Genomic DNA, 18,228 nt, shown 5'->3' with positions numbered 1-18,228 from the left:
TCGTGACTCGAAAACATTCTTCGAAGAAAAATCAACTTGTAACACACCGAGCCCAACACTAGATGGTGGACTTAGGCAAAGCATGTGTATCTATAGCTACTCATGCCACTGAACATGTATGATAATCTTTACACTTCCTGGAAGTAGTTTTATTGGAGTGGGTCTTGTAGGAAACCTGTTTTGTTTGCAATAATTTTGACTGCTTTAAAATAAGTGGACTATTTTTCTCTGGGTTAATACATTTATGGAATGTGCTCATGTACGGTACAGTACATAAAACAAACCTAAGACAATGTAGTCATAAAAAGAAGTGAAATAAAATACACACATAGGAAAATACGAAATATACAATTAATTCTTGCATAAATTCAATAGAGAGGTGGGGGTATAACTGAGATAGGAGTTCCATGCTCTTAGAAGAGCACTGACAGAAGCCTGCTATGCTAGTTTAAATAATGTATTGCTGGAGTCCCTTATTTCTTTCATACGTTTAAATACGCAAGTATGCAGATTACACTTTGTAGCTCACCCTGACTTTGTTTATCACCTGCTAGCCAGTTCACTCTCTTTCTGAATTGGTGAATCACCTTCTTGCACATACTTTGGCCCTGCTTTTCAAGACTGTCCTATGGTGCTCTACAGTCCTAGAGGGAAACACTCTGGCTCCTGAAAACTGGTTGACATGTAATGAAAACGTCCATTGGCACAGTCAAATAATCTAACTTACACTGAGGGGGAAAATTAATTGGATTCTGCTACACAGGAATTATGACAGCCATCTGCTAACAGGATTACAAAATGTTTTTTTAAAGAAAGCACCTTAACAAACAAAAATAAATGTATATGTACATATAAATATGCATATGCACTCCCGGTGCAAGGTTCAGGTTGACGGGATCCTCCCCCCTTGTGCTGGTGCCCGCCCACACGTTTCTCATGTCACACGCCAGGGAGTTGTGAGGAAGGTCACGTCTGGGAGATTGCACCGGTCAGTGGCGCTGTTTGGCCCTTTGTACTAGCATCAAATCAGCCCAAAATTAGAGTCACTGGGGGTCTCTGTGTATACGGCAAGATTCAAGGTCCAACTGCGCCTAAGGTTCAAGCCCACAAAAGTACCACACCTAGAACCGCACTGGCTTCACCTCCCCTCCCCCCAACCAGTTAGCCACCAGTGCCAGTTCTGTGCCTGCCCTTGCGGCTGCCCTTGCCTCCATGATACTGCTGGTGCTACAGATCCCATTGGCTGTCGCTGTACCGAGCTACCTCAGGGAAACTAGCGGGGTGGGTGTACGACAGGGCAGCGGGCAGGCTGCTGTTGATCGTGGGCAGGTATAGGATCTTGGATGTACTCCTTTAGAAGCAGAGCTGACTAAGGAATAGATCCTTGGTACACAGAGGCTGCTTGAGACAGAGCTACTTTGTGTCAGGTCAGTGACCCCCGCATATCTTGCCCATATTGGAATTGCTGTGGGTGGAAGTTGCAACTTCCAGCAAGTCAGGGGGAAGGAGGTAAGTGACTGTTGTTGCTGCTGGTGTCCAGAAGAGCAACTGCTTAACCTGTTTGGCCGCACTTGCATCCATTCATTGCCAGCATCGCTGGGGTGAGACTATGTCCCCCAGCTAAACTCTGTGCCGAGAAAGTGTGAGACAAAGGCTCCATTCCTCGAGAGGCATCCACTTTCATGGAACCCTTTTGTGTTTAGAAGGGTTAGTAACTACCTCTCTGACAGCAGTAGGTCACGGGAAAGAAATTAATCTCAAGGGTGGGCCTCCTTGAATACTCCTACCACCAAACTCACCTCCGTTGACCGCATGCTAGAAAGGGTGATTGAGGCTGTAACAACTGAAATTGCCTTTTCTGAAAAGCAGTTATCCCTAAACCCAGGCTACCCTCTCCTGGTTTCTGGCACTGCAGCAGAAGTTCTCTCAGTCTGTGATAAAACAACCTTGCCGTCCCAGGACTCTGTATCAACCTCCTCAGATTCATGTGGCAGCAAACAGCAAGATGGGGGAAGTAGATGGGGGAAGTAGGTGGTAGCAATGTTCTTACAATTTCTCTAGTGACTAATGGCAATCCAAATCTAAGTGGGTCACTCATGCAAAACCGGTTGGCGAAAGAGTGAAGGGGGTTGTTTCGGTGCGTACTAATTGATTCCAACTCTGCAGTGGGTCATTTTGCACAGTGTAGCGAGGCACCTCCTTCTGCATTGCTCTCCATGTTTGACAAGGATTTTTTCGGCATCCCTACTGGAACTGATAGCTAACTGTATGGATAATTGTTTAGAAAAATCCAGGGCCCCCTTAAATGCCAAAGCTGCTCCTGTATTGGCCTGTCTTAATATGATGGACACTAAACTAGAGGCCTAAAGATGTTAATACCCCCTAATTTGGAAAGCAGGCTGCTACCCACCACAGAGCCAAAACCACCAACCATGCAGCAGTCGCAGCCTGCACCGGAGTCCACCTTTATGCTACCATTTTATCTGCCCAAATCCCCAAAGATCAATCTATGGTGAATACTGGGGGACAAGCTAGGAACAATAGTAGGGTGCAGCTGGAAGAAGGTGTAGGAAGATTCAACAGAGGTAGTTATTGTGGCAGCCCCACTCTCAACTAAGCTCACCTCCCCCCACAGAGCACGACCTACATGGTTGTTCTGAAGGATGTTCCTGAGCTTCTTCCCAATTCGAGTGAAAGCTACAAAGCCCTGAAAAACAAAACAGTTCAACAGCTAACAACTAATGCAAGATGGCACCAAGACCTTGCCCAAGAAGTATAACTACTGAGAAAAGTTACCAGGCTTGGCATTCACACCAAAGACTCTGGCGGGACCGTGTGCTTGTGAATTTTAAAATCCCTTTAACTGCTGAATTGCTTCTCCAGCTCCTAACCCAGCTGCACACTCCCAGGGGTCATAGAAGGCACTTCCCTTGGGGGTATTTATATAGGCCTTCTTTCTCTCTCAACCTCTCTTGGGATAAGTCTCAGTCTCACCGTAACACTGGTGCAAACCGGTGTTTTCGGGCCCTACCCAAGAGGTAAGGTTGACCGAGTCCCCATAACGGTTTCACACTCAACACTTTTAAAACAGCGATGAGTAATGGTAGCTTTGATGACAAACTCAGTCCCTTCTTGAGCTTGTGTAATCCGCCACCATTGTAACCCGTTAAAAATTAATTAGCTATTGCCATAACAACGCTTGAGGTAAACTCAGAATAACATGGGTTGTCGCTTGTGGGGGGTAATACTAAGTGTTAAGAATGTAATGTTTACAACAGACTGAGTGGTGGGACCAAGCCATCCAGTACCTTAATGGGCTTTGAATCAGCCATTGATTTTCTTCCCTTCCTCAGGCTGATTGTTGCTGGTGCTTTTAATGTGACCTTCGAACCCCTGGGCCCTGGGTTTTTTAAACTAACGGAAGATGATGCAGCTTGGAATGTCCCTCAGCTAGACTTGGACCTAGATAAAAATTCCTCAGAGCTGCTATTCAGCTGCTGAGTTTATCTCTGGATTTTGGTCTTAAAGCCTGTAACGGTAGATCCAATTCCGACTGTAGAGGCTCCCACACTTTTATGCAGTCAATGTACAGGAGCTGTATTGATTATATATTTTTATCACTGCGGATGCGGCCCCTTCTATTAGACATGAAGGTGATAGAGCATTTGACAGTGATCATGATGCCCTTAGTCGGACCCTCAGTGGGACTTCCTCCTGTGCTCACCAGGGTGATACTTCCATGATCGGGGCAAAGTTGGCCCTCACTAATAATAGACAGGCCCTTAAATGGGAGGTTGCCTGCAAAGATCTAGATGTCCTGTTTACATTTTTTGTCTGAGTGGCCGATCACTTGGAAGCCTTAGCCCCTAATGGTTCCACCAACCCCGACCTCGTGTCTGTTTTACAATCCCACAAAGAGGTGTTCAGCTGCTATGGCGGGCTATTAAGCAATCCGAGGTGTAATGTTTCCATGCCGTGTACCTGTTGTGCTTGGAATGACAGCCGATGTAGTAACTCAAGGCAAGCTCTTCTAAGGAGTTTAAAAGCTGGAAGCAGAAGTGCCATCTCTGGAGCTAGGAAAGACTAGAAGGAGGCTCTTGCCCAGGCTAAAAATGGTTGGGAATGTAAGTTATGGGAGGATGTGGTTAAAGGGGCTCAGGGAGGGGATAGTAAATAATTTTAGGGTTTACTGGCCCAAGGAAAGCACAAAGCTGTAGTATGTGCTGATTTTAATCTTCAACCTCAGACTTGGGTGGATCATTTTCAGAAGATCTATGCTGTCATGTCGATGTGTATGAATACTGTGCACGATGTTGAGTTGTCTCCTTTGCTGGTACCCCATTGTCTTACGAGTTTAAGGAAATTCTAAAGGCCATTAAGGTAACCCCCTCACATAAGGCGCCAGGCCCAGATTCCATTCCTGGGGATTGGTTCCAAGCAGAACCTCCGGTTTGGGCTTTGTATTTCCAGCTGCTTTTTTGTTCTTTATTGCAAGGTGGTTCCATCCCACGTCACAGCAGACTGCAGAGATCATCCCAATTCATAAAAAAGGCAAAGATGTCCCTGGAAGCTACAGGCTGATCAGCCTTATTGACACTATCTAGAAGCTTTTTTCGTGCCTTATTTGGAGGGAACTGCAAGAGTGGGCCAAGGACAACTCAATTTTTTCTGACATGCAGGCGGGATTCAGAAATAAGGCTAGCACAATGGATTAAATTGGTTGCTTTTTCAACCTGAACTGGAAGACAGTAACATTCAACAGAGGTCACTTGTATGTGGTGTTTGTCGACCTAAGAACAGCCTTTGATTCACTCCCCAGAGCTAAGCTGTGGGGGGTTCTAAAGCAGATGGGTGTACCTGCCAATCTTAAATTGGTTTTACTCAAGCTGCATACCCACAATACAGCCTGGGTAACAAATGGTAGTATGGGGGAGCTCACAGACCCATTTGACTTCAAGACCGGCATCTGCCAGGGCTGCGATTTGGCCCCAACACTTATGTTACATATCAATGATTTAGTCCAAAATCTGGATTTCCCTTGCAGTGATGCAGCCAAACTGGGGTCCCATAACATTTTGACACTGCTTTTGGCAGACTATACGCTCCTAATCTCCAAAACATCCAGTGGTTTGCAGGCAATAGACTGTTTTTTTTACCTTTTGCAGCGATCAGGGTTTGGAGCTCAAAGTCAACAAAACCAAATTTATGTTGTTTAATCCTTATAAGGCAGCCAGGGCACAAATTATGGTGGTGGGGTTACTCCTTGAGCATGTGCAGAAATTTGTGTATTTGGGTGTCTGTCTATCACACGGGTCGAGTTGTACCTTGCACATTAGGAAGACCGTTCTGAAACTACGGCAAGTATCTGGTGTTGTGTCCAAAATGTGCAAGAAAGCATATGCCTGTTCCCTTGCCCCTGCAGTTGAGATTTACAATCTTAAATCACAATGCTCAGCCATGTATGATGCTGAATTATAGAAATATGCCTGGGCGGGCAATCTCTGTAAAGTAGAAAATAAATTTGTCAGGAGTATTCTTAATCTTCCACAGAGTGCTCCTCAGCTCCCTCGGTTTTTGGATATTGGCATCTACCCCATTAATCTAAGCATTATGTCCAGAGATACTATGTACTGGCACAGGGTGTGGTCCCTAGTTGAGTTGGAGCCCCTCAGAACTTTGCTAAAGCCTCTATTAAATACAGTGGGCTGCGAAAGGATACCTTGGCATGCCTATTTTAAGTCCATGCTTAAGAAAGTAGGGCTGTCCTCCCTCTCGGAAACCCCGGACTCAGCAAAACTAGTATCCCAACCTCTGATAAAAGCCCCCTTGAAGGAAAATCTGTGGCTGAGGGAGCTGAAATTTGTCAAGACGGGGAGCCTGACTTACAGATTTCTGGATGTGAATATTGCCCCTGGGTACGAAGTGTTTTTTGTCATTCTCCCAGGAGTTATGCCTTCTCAGCTTTACCTAAAATGGAGATATGGCATTTTGGCTTTGAATAGCTTGTGTGTAAGGTGGGGGAAAAAGTACTGTAGCTCAGATAAATGCCTTTTTTGCACTTTAACTAAAGAAACACTACACCATTTTGCATTTTTTTGCCCTACCTACACCAAGCCACGCAAACACTGGCTTTTGCCGGTGTGCAAGCTTCTGGGCAGTCAGTATGGGTCTGCTCTTGTGTCCTTCGCTCCGACACCAGAGAAGTGATTGTCATTGCTCTAGCAAAATTTCAGCATGCTGCTTGGCTTATTCGCCTTCTTAACAGCATGATCTTGTTAGACTTTACTTTTTATCTGTGAGATCCTTCTATTGTTCAAAAACCTTGTTTGGGGGCATTCGCAACTAATGATATTTTTATTGTAATATGTTTACGGATAAATATCCGAATAAACTTAAACTTGGGGATTATATATAATATCTGAAAGAAACCAACATTATTAGAGTGCTCTCATTATGAATTAGCATTTCGACAAAAACATATTGTGTAATATTTCAACAATAAATGTAGACTCACCTGATCATAATATTTATTTGCGTATTGGTACAGCTGATGAAGGGCCACAAGCGTATTTAACGAATCCGTATGTGCCTACAAAAGTTCATGACAATAATTAAAACTACGTTGTCTTCACTTAACGCTCTTTCATAAAATTCCATCAAATTTTGACTCTTTTACTCCATCTACTTCAATAAGAACATACATCTGAACTAATCCAAACAATCAACACAAATTATCTAGCATATAGTAATTGTCAGTTTTGAATATTTAACTTGTGCTAATTGGATAAAAAAAATACATGACATAATCCCAAGAAACTTGAGGAAGTCGGAGCAATTTAAGACATCAATGGGTGCAGGACAACACACCAAAGCTTCACCGGGAAACTGTAACCACTTCATCTAAGACTTCTGCAGTACTTCTGTTACTGTTACTAAATTACTGATCTTGAAAGAATGAAAGGCTGAGTCTGTCTTGCTGAGACTCAAACCTGCGAGCTTTTGACGTACTGATTAATCTGGCTAGCTTTAGCTGCCTGTCAGCAAACACGTGGATGCTAGGAGTATTACAGATCCATCATAACACAACAGATAAATGAGTGAAAGCTCTACCAGGGCTACACGAAAGGACACCCAGTTTGAGCAATGTACTATGGATGCATTATGATCATAAGCACTAAGTGTCAAAATACATGAAATAATCCTCCAGCTCTGTTTTATTCCTGGAAGCCTCAGTGTGAAAATAAAGACTACCTCACAAAGGTAGCTAGACACTGCCTGCAAGCCATCACCCTCACTACGTTGCAGTAAGTGCAGTAAAGCACTATCCGCATAGTGGAAACAATCACTGCACATTTTCTTTAACTCTCAGATCCAATGTATCTCACTCCTCATTCATACAATCAATATGCAAAAAAGTACATCACAGGGCATTGGAGTTGCTGAAATTCACTGAAAATGCAATACAATATTGAACTACTAAATTGGGGAAAAATAGAACGGTCACTTACCCTGGAAATTTCTGCTAAATGTGTATTCATATCCTGGTCACTCACTTGAACCATTTGGCGGATCCCTTTGTAATAGCTGCAACAACAAAAATAAATCATTTAAAGCATAACAACTCAAAGTTACGCACCGTTTTTCCATTAGAATTCACAAGCTAACACATTTGGTCTTCAGTAGCCTTCATTTAAGTTTGTGCTACGCTTCTCATAGTGTTTTCATCTTCTCAATACATAGCTATAGCCTTTCTATTGAACTGAAACAAGAGCGAGTGAGTGAAATTCATACCAGGCAGACTGGCTCTAAAAGCACAAACTAAAGAAATAAGCAGAGAAGTGGGCGTCTCAATAAAACGACCTCGCGGAAGGTCTAGAAGATCATCACGTGGGTGGAGGAGGGCTACAGATGAATGATCCTTCTGAATTTCAAACTACATAAGAGGCAGCCTGTGTGTGTTTACTTTTTAAATGATGGGACTTTGAAACTCTGGTTTAGGTGGCAAAGGGCATGAGTTTTGCCTGGAAAAAATTAAAAGGCAATTTTCCAGGAGGGTTTGTGGGTTGCTCCTAAGCACTACATTAGGAATGTTAGTGGGAAAGTGGGTATTTTAGAGTACACTGGCCAGTACCTTCCACGAAAAAGGATGAAATGTGTTTCTCACCCATTACAGTGAACTGTAACAATAATTATTACAACTGGAGAAAGTACCTGCTATGCCCCCTTTTGGTGAAGAGGGCATTAAATAAAGGTTAAAATTACTCTCGAGTTGGCACTTTGTTCATTGCTATTGCACAATCTTCTACACTTTTTTCAATAACTCCCTCTAACGTTTTAATTTGGAAGGTTTATAGTGATTTTATCCAACCTCTGACTAAATGGAGGTAGAAGGATTTGTTGTTACCAACAGTCAGAATATGTTTGTGTTTGATAAAGAATTGTTTGGTATGCCTCGAATCATTTGTAATTTACTGAAGCAAAAGATATTTACAGTGCTGATGAAAAAGAAGTTTAATACATTTTATCATCAGAATTCTGATGAAGATTATCATTCATAAAGAATCATACAAAACAAATAGTATTTTAATGGCTAGTACACCAATTTGTTTAATACCTGAGCAATTCAGTTATTGTTTGTTAGCACATCTAGTTTTATCTTTGTTAGAGGATAAAGGAAATGACTGACCGTGTATGATACAATGATCAAATTATAATTATCTGTAATGGACTTGGTCAACTTGAGAACTAGCCACATACCACTAGTTTTGTTTTACAGACTGGATCACAAGAAAAAGTAAAAGCACAATCTCTTCACCTAAAAAAAATCTAATTTAGCAAATTACAGTAAAGCCTGGGCAGAATCTGCTGGCACATGGTTATTTTTGATGCACCTTTGATGTGGGTGAAATAGGTTTGGTAAGTTATAAAGTAGTACTAGTGACACACACATAGGCAGACTAGTTGTCCAGTGCTTCAATTAAAAGCAAATAGGTAAGTAGATAAGCAAATGAATCTATAAATAAGTGACTTACTCTTCTACCATTTTCTTGTATGTGGAAATCTCTTTTGCATAAAGCAACTTATTACTTGGAGAATCCTGAAAAATGTAAAGAAACAGTATTAATAAGGATGCATATTTATAAAGTGTGTATGAAACTCATGCCTACTAACAATACAAGGTTCACTTGAGAGAGTGAGAAAAAACACATGCAAAATAGGCATTTTTAATTCCTGCACACCAGGATTATGTCAGTCTTACAAAATATATATTTTGTTTTTAAATGCAGAGAATATCTATATGCCCTTGTGAGGCATATAGGTACAATGCTTTTAAAGCTTGACACTCGTCTAGATTCCCAGCATTTTAAACATTATTACATAGCCGTCACCCGCAGGTTGAGTCAAGGTGGCTCACTATGATCTTGACTATAAACCCACAACATGATCATTTTATTTTGAGGGCAGCATGGCATTAACTATTTATAATCGCCTGGGGTGGGGAGGTGGGGTGTTCGGGAAGAAATCAGAATGTCACATCTGATTTTAGAATGGCAAACTGCAAAACGGAAAATGTTACTTACCAGTAGACATCTGTTCGTTGCATGTAGTGCTGTAGATTCACATGCTGTGCATAAGCTCGCCATTTAGTGTTGGGTTTGGAGTAGTACAACTTGTTTTTGTTCGAAGAAAGTTTGAGACATGGGATTGAGTGGTGACTCCTCTCCGTAATACTGCTCTTGGGCATCGGGTCCTTCGTTAGATTGTTTGTCCACAGGCTGGAGAGTGAAGTAGTGAAGTGCAAGTTACTTACCTTCGATAACGAAATATCTGGTAGAGAGACATTCTATTTGCAGATTCCCAACCTTAGAATTTTCCCCCAGGTGTCAGACTGGATCTGGAGATTTTTTCCTTCAAGCAATACCCTTGCACGTCCATAGGTAGCGTCAGTGGACTCAGCGGGGGTGTCTTAGTCACCGTGATGGTGTCGGAAGTAGTACACAGACCCACCTCAGCACAGTGACGTCAATTTCTTTTAACGACTTTCCACGCCAAAGCCCAGAGCCACTAAGAACACAGATTTGTGCACTAGAGCTAAGGACCTGAAGGTGGAATCCCTGTTCCTAGAAATCAGTTCGCAAGCAGGGAGGATGGGTGTGTCGGTAGGGAATCTGCAACTAGAATATGTCCCTACCAGATATTTCGTTACAGAAGGTAAGCAACTTGTACATCTGATAGAGACTTCTAGTAGCAGATTCCTTACCTTAGAATAGATACCAAAGCAATGCCATCCTCGGAGGTGGGCTGTGAACCAAGATCATACTAGAAAGTCCTGCAGGACCAAACGACCAAAGTAGCCATCCCGACGGACCTGACTGTCCAGGCAGTAATGTTTAGCAAACGTGTGCAGAGATGTCCACGTTACTGCCTGGCAGATATCCAGGACAGGAACTCCACATGCGAATGCAGTGGAAGCAGCAGTTGTTCTGGTGGAATGAGCGCACAAGCCCTCAGGGGGTTGCTTCTTGGCCAAAGCATAGCACATCTTGATGCAAAGAAGTACCCATAAAGAGATGGTACGTTTTTGCACCTCCCTCCCTTTCTTCGCACCCACATACCTGGCAAAGAGTTGATCGTCTAACCCGAAATATTTCGTACGATTTTGATAGAACACCAACCCTCTTTTTGGGTTCAGAAGGTGGAGTCTCTCCTCCTCATAAGAAGGATGTAGGGGTGCGTAAAAAGTAGGCAAGGTGATTGACTGGCCTACATGAAAAGGCGTAACAACCTTGGGAAGGAAACCTTAGTGCGCAACAACACTTTGTCAGGGTGCACAGACAAGAATCGAGGATTGGAAGAAAGAGCTTGAAGCTCACTCATTCTACGAGCATAAGTGATGGCAACAAGAAAGTCTTGAAAGTGGGGAGCCATTAAGGGCAATTGTGCATCGGCTCCAAGGGAATAGACATTAAGTAAGGACAAGATTGAGTCCCACTGAGGCATGATAAATGGAGTGGGAGGAAATAAATGAGTGAGACCTTTAGGGAATCTAGTCACAAAAGGAGATTTAAAGAATGAGGGATGATCAGGTAGCCTAAGAAATGCCGAAATGGCCAATAAATACCCTGCTGGGCCAAAGAATGAATACAAGAACCTCCGATAGAGGAGCAGAGAGGAGATCAACATATTTGTTGGTAGACTATGCCACAAATTTATGCCAACGACAGGCGTATACCATTTTGGTGAAGGGACGCCCGGCTGCCAGGATAACATCGCAGACATCGGGTGAAAGATCAAAAGTCGTCAACTGCCGCCGCTCAATCTCCATGCACGAAGGCGGAGATTGGACAGGTTCGGGTTGAGAACCGTCCCCTGTTGCTGCGACAGAAAATCCACCTGAAGAGGCAGTATGAGTGGAGGATCAGTGGCCATGCTCAATAGCTCTTGATACCATACTCTGTGCCCAGTCCGGAGCCACAAGATAACCTGGGGCGTTCCTGATTTTCTTGAGAACTCTGAGCAGAACTGGTATTGGTGGAAAAGAGGCCAGAGTTCCACTCGAGATGAAAAGCGTCTGAGCGAGTGCCACATTGGAAACTCCAATGCACAAAACAGCCGACATTGCACGTTCTATGCGCAGGCAAACAGATCTAACCAAGGCTCTTCCCACTGCTGAAATAGACCTTGCGCCACCTCAGGATGGAGACGCCATTCGTGATCGGCTGTACATCGACGACTGAGTTTGTCCGCTCTGGCGTTGAGAGAACCTGCCAGATGTTGAGCCACCAGGGTAATGCCCTGATGTTCCAGGCATGTCCGGAGGTGTAGTGCCTCCTGATGGCGGTAGTATTGTCAGTAAACACTTGCACTACTTTCCCTTTGAAAGAGGGAAGAATGCTTTCAACGCAAGCCTGATCGCCCAGAGCTTCAGAAGACTGATATGGAGCACAGACTCTACTGGAGACCAGAGGCCTCTGATCTGCACCTCTCCAATGTGGCCACCCCAAACCCAAATGCGACGCATCTGTCACTTTGGATATCTCTGGCAGGGGAAGGGAGCGGGATAGGCCGTGGACCCAATGCAGATTAGAAAGCCACCACTGCAGGTCTTTTGCAGTGCCCTCCAAGATCAGGACCATGTTGGAGAGATTCCCCTGATGCAGCGCCCACTGGAACTTCAAGTCCCACTGCATAGCCTGCATATGCCATTTGGCATGTGTCACTAAGAGGATACAGGAGGCTATGAGGCCCAGCAGCCTCAGATTCGGTCTCATCGAAACCCAAGACTGAGGCTGAAAGATCGGAATCACAGCCTGAATATCTTGGACTCGCTTTTCGGGAGGATAAGCCCGAACCTGCACTGTGTCCAGACCAGCTCTGATGAAAGGGAGTGTCAGAGGGAGTCGGGTGTGACTTTGGCACGTTGATAGTGAACCCCAGCGTGTGCAGGAGACTCACCATAGTCTGAAGGAGGGAGACAACTTTCCGGGGCAAGTCTGCCTTCAACAGCCAATCGTGGAGGTAGGGCAGGGGTTCCCAAACTGTGCGCGGCGGCACCCTAGTGCGCCGTTAGAACTAACCAGGGGAGCAGCGCACATCTTGGGAATGTGGTAAAAGGAAGTTAAGAAGATTCAGGGCGGGGGGGCCACACACTCGTTCTTTTTCTGACCCCCTAGATGTCTTAATTCTACTATTAATAGACCAGAATTCTGCCAACTGCCTCAGGCTGTCTGCGACGCAGACATTGACTCCAGGCAGTGCTCGCAAGTCATGGTTATGGCAGGCACAAATCATGCACTCTAAGCATGTGCAGGCAAGCCTAGATTTGCCGGGCTGACAAGCTCATAGCCTTGAGGCTCGTAATATCACCAGCCCAGCAAAGCCATTGCATTTCTTCCTGAAGGACCTCCCCCACCCAAAATGTTACTCTAGGACGCTGTGGACTTCAGCTCTGCAGCAGGCAGAGATACACATCAATCACAGTTGAGCAAGCCTCGCTGTTAAACCCACCCAGCCCTGCGATGAACCAAACAAGGACAGGGTTAATGTTAAAAGAAAAGAAGCTGCATCAGCCTTCCATGCACATCAGGTAAGAGAAATGAAAATGTAGATATTTCTAAAATGAACAGCTAAAAATGCATGCACCTGTTTTATCTCAGCCAGCAATAAAAGTGTTTAGCAGTGTTCAACCGTATGTGTGCCATTGTGCATCAGTTGCTGTAAAATGTTAGTCTGATGTTCAGAAGGAGTGATAATAAATGTTAGTTTATATAAACTAATAGCATAGGGTGCACCCTAAAATGAAGTTTCACATGTGCTTTCAATTTGGTTGCTATTAAAGTAACTGCTACAGTTTATGGCTCCTTTAGGTTGAAAGAAGCAATAATTCACTTCAGGATTTTAGCTGCAGTCTACAAACCAATTGCACGAGTTAGAGGTAGAAAGCATGAAATCAGTCTGGGAAGCCTTAGCCTTCCATTTATCGTAGGACAAACATTTGAATGTCATCATACTACAAAGATTTATCAACACTGCTTAATAGTACAAATATTTATCTATACTGCTATGGAGAAAAATTAGAGTAGGAGCAAGCATTACCTAAACATCATGATTAGTGATCTATAAAACGTTGATGCACAGCAGATGCACTGCTATTTGAATTCAGCACTCTTAATGTCACACAAAGAAGAACGTGTGTACATCTTCGGCCTCATATAGTGACAGAATGATTCATCTGCTAGGCTGCAAGTGTGACCCCCTTATTGTGCAGGTTGCGTTGTGCTTAAATCCCAGAAAATACTAGCCGACAGCAGAAACCTGATTGTTGACACTTATTGGTTCAATTTTAAATTTAGTACTGGGTGTCAAAAGGGATGATATAGCATGGGATAGGCACCAGAGATGCCCTAACTGCTGACCACTGGAGAATAAAAAAAAGGGGCATGTGGTGGTGGCAGGGAGAGAGCAGTCTGAACTTAACAGCTGCTACGAGTTTCCTTGGAAGGGTTCCAATTCATAACCACCAATGACATGTAAAGATAAAGTAGGGCAGAATGCCTTTCTTATTTGGGGTTAGACTACTTACACTTGACCTGGCACCTAAGCTAACATCAATCAACATTATGTGAACAGCACAGATGCAAACAAGGAAAGTGACATGCACGCATCAGGATGTTGAGGTTAGGGTGTGTGCAAACCACTGAAGGCCTTACTTGAAGATTCATTGAGGATTATAATACCTTCAGCGGCTTCATCTCAATTATTTCATAGAGAAAAATGGAAGTACTCCCGAGGTCGGGCTTACGGCAATGTCCAATAGATCAAGGGAGCCGCAGGGTGAAAAAGTTTGGGAACCACTGAGTTAGGGGAAGACTGAGACACCTAACCTGCACAGATGAACTGCAACCACCACCATCACTTTCGTGAACACCTGAGGAGCGCTGGTAAGGCTGAAGGGGAGCACGGTAAACTGATAGTGCTCGTGACCTACCACGAATCGCAGGTAACGTCTGTGGACAGGCAGATGGGAATGTGGAAATAAGCACCCTGCAAGTCCAGCACTACCAATCCAGTCTCCTGGGTATAAGGCAGACAGGACCTCAGCCAGGGTGAGCATTTTGAATTTCTCCTTCTTGAGGAAGTAGTTGAGGTCCCGAAGGTCTAGGATAGGACGTAAGCCCTGGTCCTTTTTTGGCACCAGAAAGTAGCGTGAATAACTACCACAACCTGCTTCTGGCACAGGGACCTTCTCTATGGCTCCCTTGGCCAAGAGAGCTGCGACTTCCTAGCAGAGAAGTGCCAAATGATCCTCCGGAAGTTGTCTGATGGATGGAGGCATGGCTGGTGGGGCAGATTCGAAGGGGAGGGAATAGCCCTTTCGACCTATCTGCAAAACCCACCTGTCTGTAGTGATGGATTCCCAGTGGGGTAGGTGTTCGCGAATCCTGCTGCCAACTGGATAGGAGTGAGGGGACAGACTAGGTTTGGAGGCTGCAGCGGGGACGGACAGGGCAGACCTCTGGTTTCCCGTCCCACGCAGGATTCCACCCCCCCGGCCACAGAGTGGCTGAACAGCATGGGTGGCACGGTGGCTGGGTTGGGAACGCGACAGGAAGCCCATTCCGTGGCCACTGTTGGGGGTGAGGGGCAGCAGAAAGGCCAAGGGACCGAGCCATAGCCTGGGAGTCCTTGAATCTCTCCAAGGCCAAGACTGCCTTGTCTCCAAAGAGACGGGAGCCCTCAAAGGGCATGTTTATAAGAGACTTTTGGACATCCCCCGAAAAACCAGAAGTACGCAACCAGGTGCCTCAAGGCTACAGTCGTAGCAACCGATCTGCCTAGAGAGTCAGTTGTGTCCAGCCCACATCAGATTGTGAACTTCGCTACATCTCTCCCAGCTTGGGAGACAATAGCACGGGCCTCCTCTGGTATCTGCAGCAGAACTTGGGTGACCTTATCCCACAGAGAGCGGGAACATCAGCCCAAAAAGGCATGCTGTGTTCACAGACCGCAGCGCAAGACTGGAGGAAGAAAATAGCTTCTTCCCAAATTGTTCCAGCCTTTTTGATTCCCTATACGGGGGTGCGGAAGGAAATGAGTCTGAGGAAGAGGAAGCCTGGATAATAAGACTCTCAGGCTTGGGTTGTTGGGACAAGAAATTAGGGACGTTTGGGGCGGGCCGATGCAATGATTTCGCACTGTCTGACCTACTTTAGTTTCCTCTGCACTGTAATGTTTTGTAAATGTTTATTTTGAGGACCACGTAGTTAAAGTACAATTAGTGTGATGTCCTTTATTTGTAAGTAGCGTGAAACTTTGGTTTGCAATCTAATATTTTAATTGCTAAGCAGTAGCATAATTGAATGCTTAACTGGGTGACTTGAACAAGCTAACTTTGTATGGCTACCTTAATTACTGGTCCGCCCAAGACCTCATGAGAGACTATGCTATGAATAACGGTTTTGATTTGCATACATTTTTGTTTTCTGCAAGAAGCACATTACCTCTCTTCTGGCAGCTAATATGTGCAGTACTTTAAAAGATGGATTTGAAGGGTTTTGAAAGAAGGCTGGTAGTTGAGTTAACATTCTAGTTTGCAGGTGGTCTAGTCTATCGTCCCCCTAGGTACTGCATTCATTTAACTTCCCTCTGCGTGGCTATTGCTCCTTCCATCTTGAGCTATGCAAATTTTACCCTCCTAATGGATTTGAACCTCCATTTGGAATCAAAAACTCATCCTATTACTATAAACTCCCAAATAACACTTCTGGATTCTTCCCTCTTCTATCCCTCCACTACTTTAGTTAATCCAACTAACAAACTTGCATATCCTCTGTAAAAAAAATAACATACTGTACTCATATTTCCCTATACTAATCCACCACTAATTCCTCTTGGGTTCCTGAGTAGCGTGCTACTTGCCAAAAAGCGCTTTAACGCCTAGTCAGGGGTAGTAAGCTCTATATAAATCCAATTAGAGTAGATTGCATTACCACTTTGTATCTGTATATAACTATGGTTGCACAACTGGAGTTTGCACGTCAAAAAAATTGTTTTACAGTGTGCAGTAGAGCAGCTGAAATGGTCTGGATCCAATGGAAGGAAGAAAATCTGAGGTGAAGACTGTCTCCTGGTACATTGTGGTTTTCAGGCAGTTTCACAATTAACCTCAAAACCAGAACCCCTTCTTTGAAGAAGTACAACTTGTATACAGTCTACAGCAACATATATTCCCAAAATATGTAATATCTATAACAAAAGCTGCCTTTAAACGTGATTGCTTTCTGAAAGCTGTCTTTAAATGTAATTGCTTTATAATAGATTTATGTATAGGCTCAAAAGACTGTTTCAACAAGTTTGCCAGAACTAGGTTAAGATTTCCCAGTTGCCCTGGGATCTCATGTGGTTAATATGATTTGTTTTAACCCTTCTTTGCACTATTTAGTTACCAGTATAGAGAACATTTGTTTTTGATTCCTAGCTTTAGTGAATACTATTATTATAGTTTATAAACAGTCTCTAAATGAAGCACAACTTGGATTACACTTGAGTAAAAACATTAAACATTAGACTAACACTTCTGCTGTATGTTCTTTGAATATATTTTTGGGAAACCAATTCATGAAGCTTATCTATTCTGCCTTATAACGTTTTCTGACTGGTGTTCTTCTTGCTTCCTATTTAACATCTATCCATTTTTCAGATAACTGTTTGCATTGACATTCCAGTAACTCGAGTGCCATGCTGCTAGCTTTACCTGCTCTCAATATCAGTGGTAAAGTCCTCCATAGTCAACATATCTTTGAAGATTCAGACTGTACTTTAAAAAAAACAAAATTATAAATCTTTTTATTGAACAGCAAAACAGCCATTGCACAGTATAGCATGTCTCAATACAATTTGTGGCAAATATTCAGGGTATAATATGCTGATCGAAAATCGTCCCAGTTCTGCATCCCTTTTGATGCGCAAGGGTATCGGTGGGTCTGGGGAGTTGAGCAGTAATTTCATATACGTCAGAGAAATGGCTTTTCCTTCCAGTGGTTCCGTTAGGAGACAGTCCTCAAGAGGGGATGATTCTGGCAATTGCTCATAGACCGAGACATGCTGGCCCAATGCCTGCTGAAGCTGCAATTATCTATGTCGCTCAGTGTCTGCCAGAGCATACTCATGCTGAAGGACTTCGAATGTAACCAGCTCTTGGACCCTCCGCACATCTCCTAGGTGTTTAATTCCTAACAGGGACCATTTATGAAACCCGCCCAGGGTCCTAAGGCCACCCAATAGGTCGCTACACCACAGTGGGTTTTGCGCAGTGAATGGTAATCCAGGCCCCCATACTGGGTGGTGTCGCGCCACACTCTCACCACAGTTGCGGTGTGCGTCGGCAGCAGTCTGAGGCTTGCACGATCATACAGAGCAGACAACGCCCTTCCTGCACATCTCCCTGTCCACCCAGAACGGCGGGTTCCCCTGGTTGGCAAAGGCCCAGTCGTTGACAGTGATCAATTGTGTCACCCAGTAGTGATGCTGGGGGTCCGGGCTGGCCAGCCCGCCGTTATGTACCCCCAGTTTCAACTTCTTTAGTGCTACATGGGAACAGCCACCGTCCCATAGCAACAGCCTAATCTCCCGGTACAGTTGTTGAAAACCCGCTGCCGGTATGTTATATGGAGTATTCTGAAAGACATATAAAAGTTGTGGTAATGTCATCATTTTTTATAAGGCGGC

The 18,228-nt window shown here is 44.2% G+C and overlaps 1 protein-coding gene across 5 annotated transcripts in view; it reads right to left on the bottom strand.

Moving 5' to 3' along the window:
* PLXNB2 (plexin B2) overlaps positions 1–18,228 on the bottom strand; it is a 640,303-nt gene that overhangs the window by 13,822 nt on the left and 608,253 nt on the right. For all 5 annotated transcript variants that reach the window (XM_069229655.1, XM_069229656.1, XM_069229658.1 and 2 more), the window contains 3 exons: positions 9,033–9,097; positions 7,509–7,584; positions 6,515–6,589 (listed from right to left, as the gene is read on the bottom strand). In XM_069229655.1, coding sequence (XP_069085756.1) covers positions 6,515–6,589; positions 7,509–7,584; positions 9,033–9,097 — 216 coding nt within the window. The remainder of the gene's footprint in view (positions 1–6,514; positions 6,590–7,508; positions 7,585–9,032; positions 9,098–18,228) is intronic.

This window comes from Pleurodeles waltl, chromosome 4_1, assembly GCF_031143425.1.
Source record: "Pleurodeles waltl isolate 20211129_DDA chromosome 4_1, aPleWal1.hap1.20221129, whole genome shotgun sequence".
Classification (NCBI taxonomy): Eukaryota; Metazoa; Chordata; class Amphibia; order Caudata; family Salamandridae; genus Pleurodeles; species Pleurodeles waltl.
The sequence above is the reverse complement of the archived record's forward strand: the minus strand, read 5'-3'. Positions and strand labels throughout refer to the sequence as shown.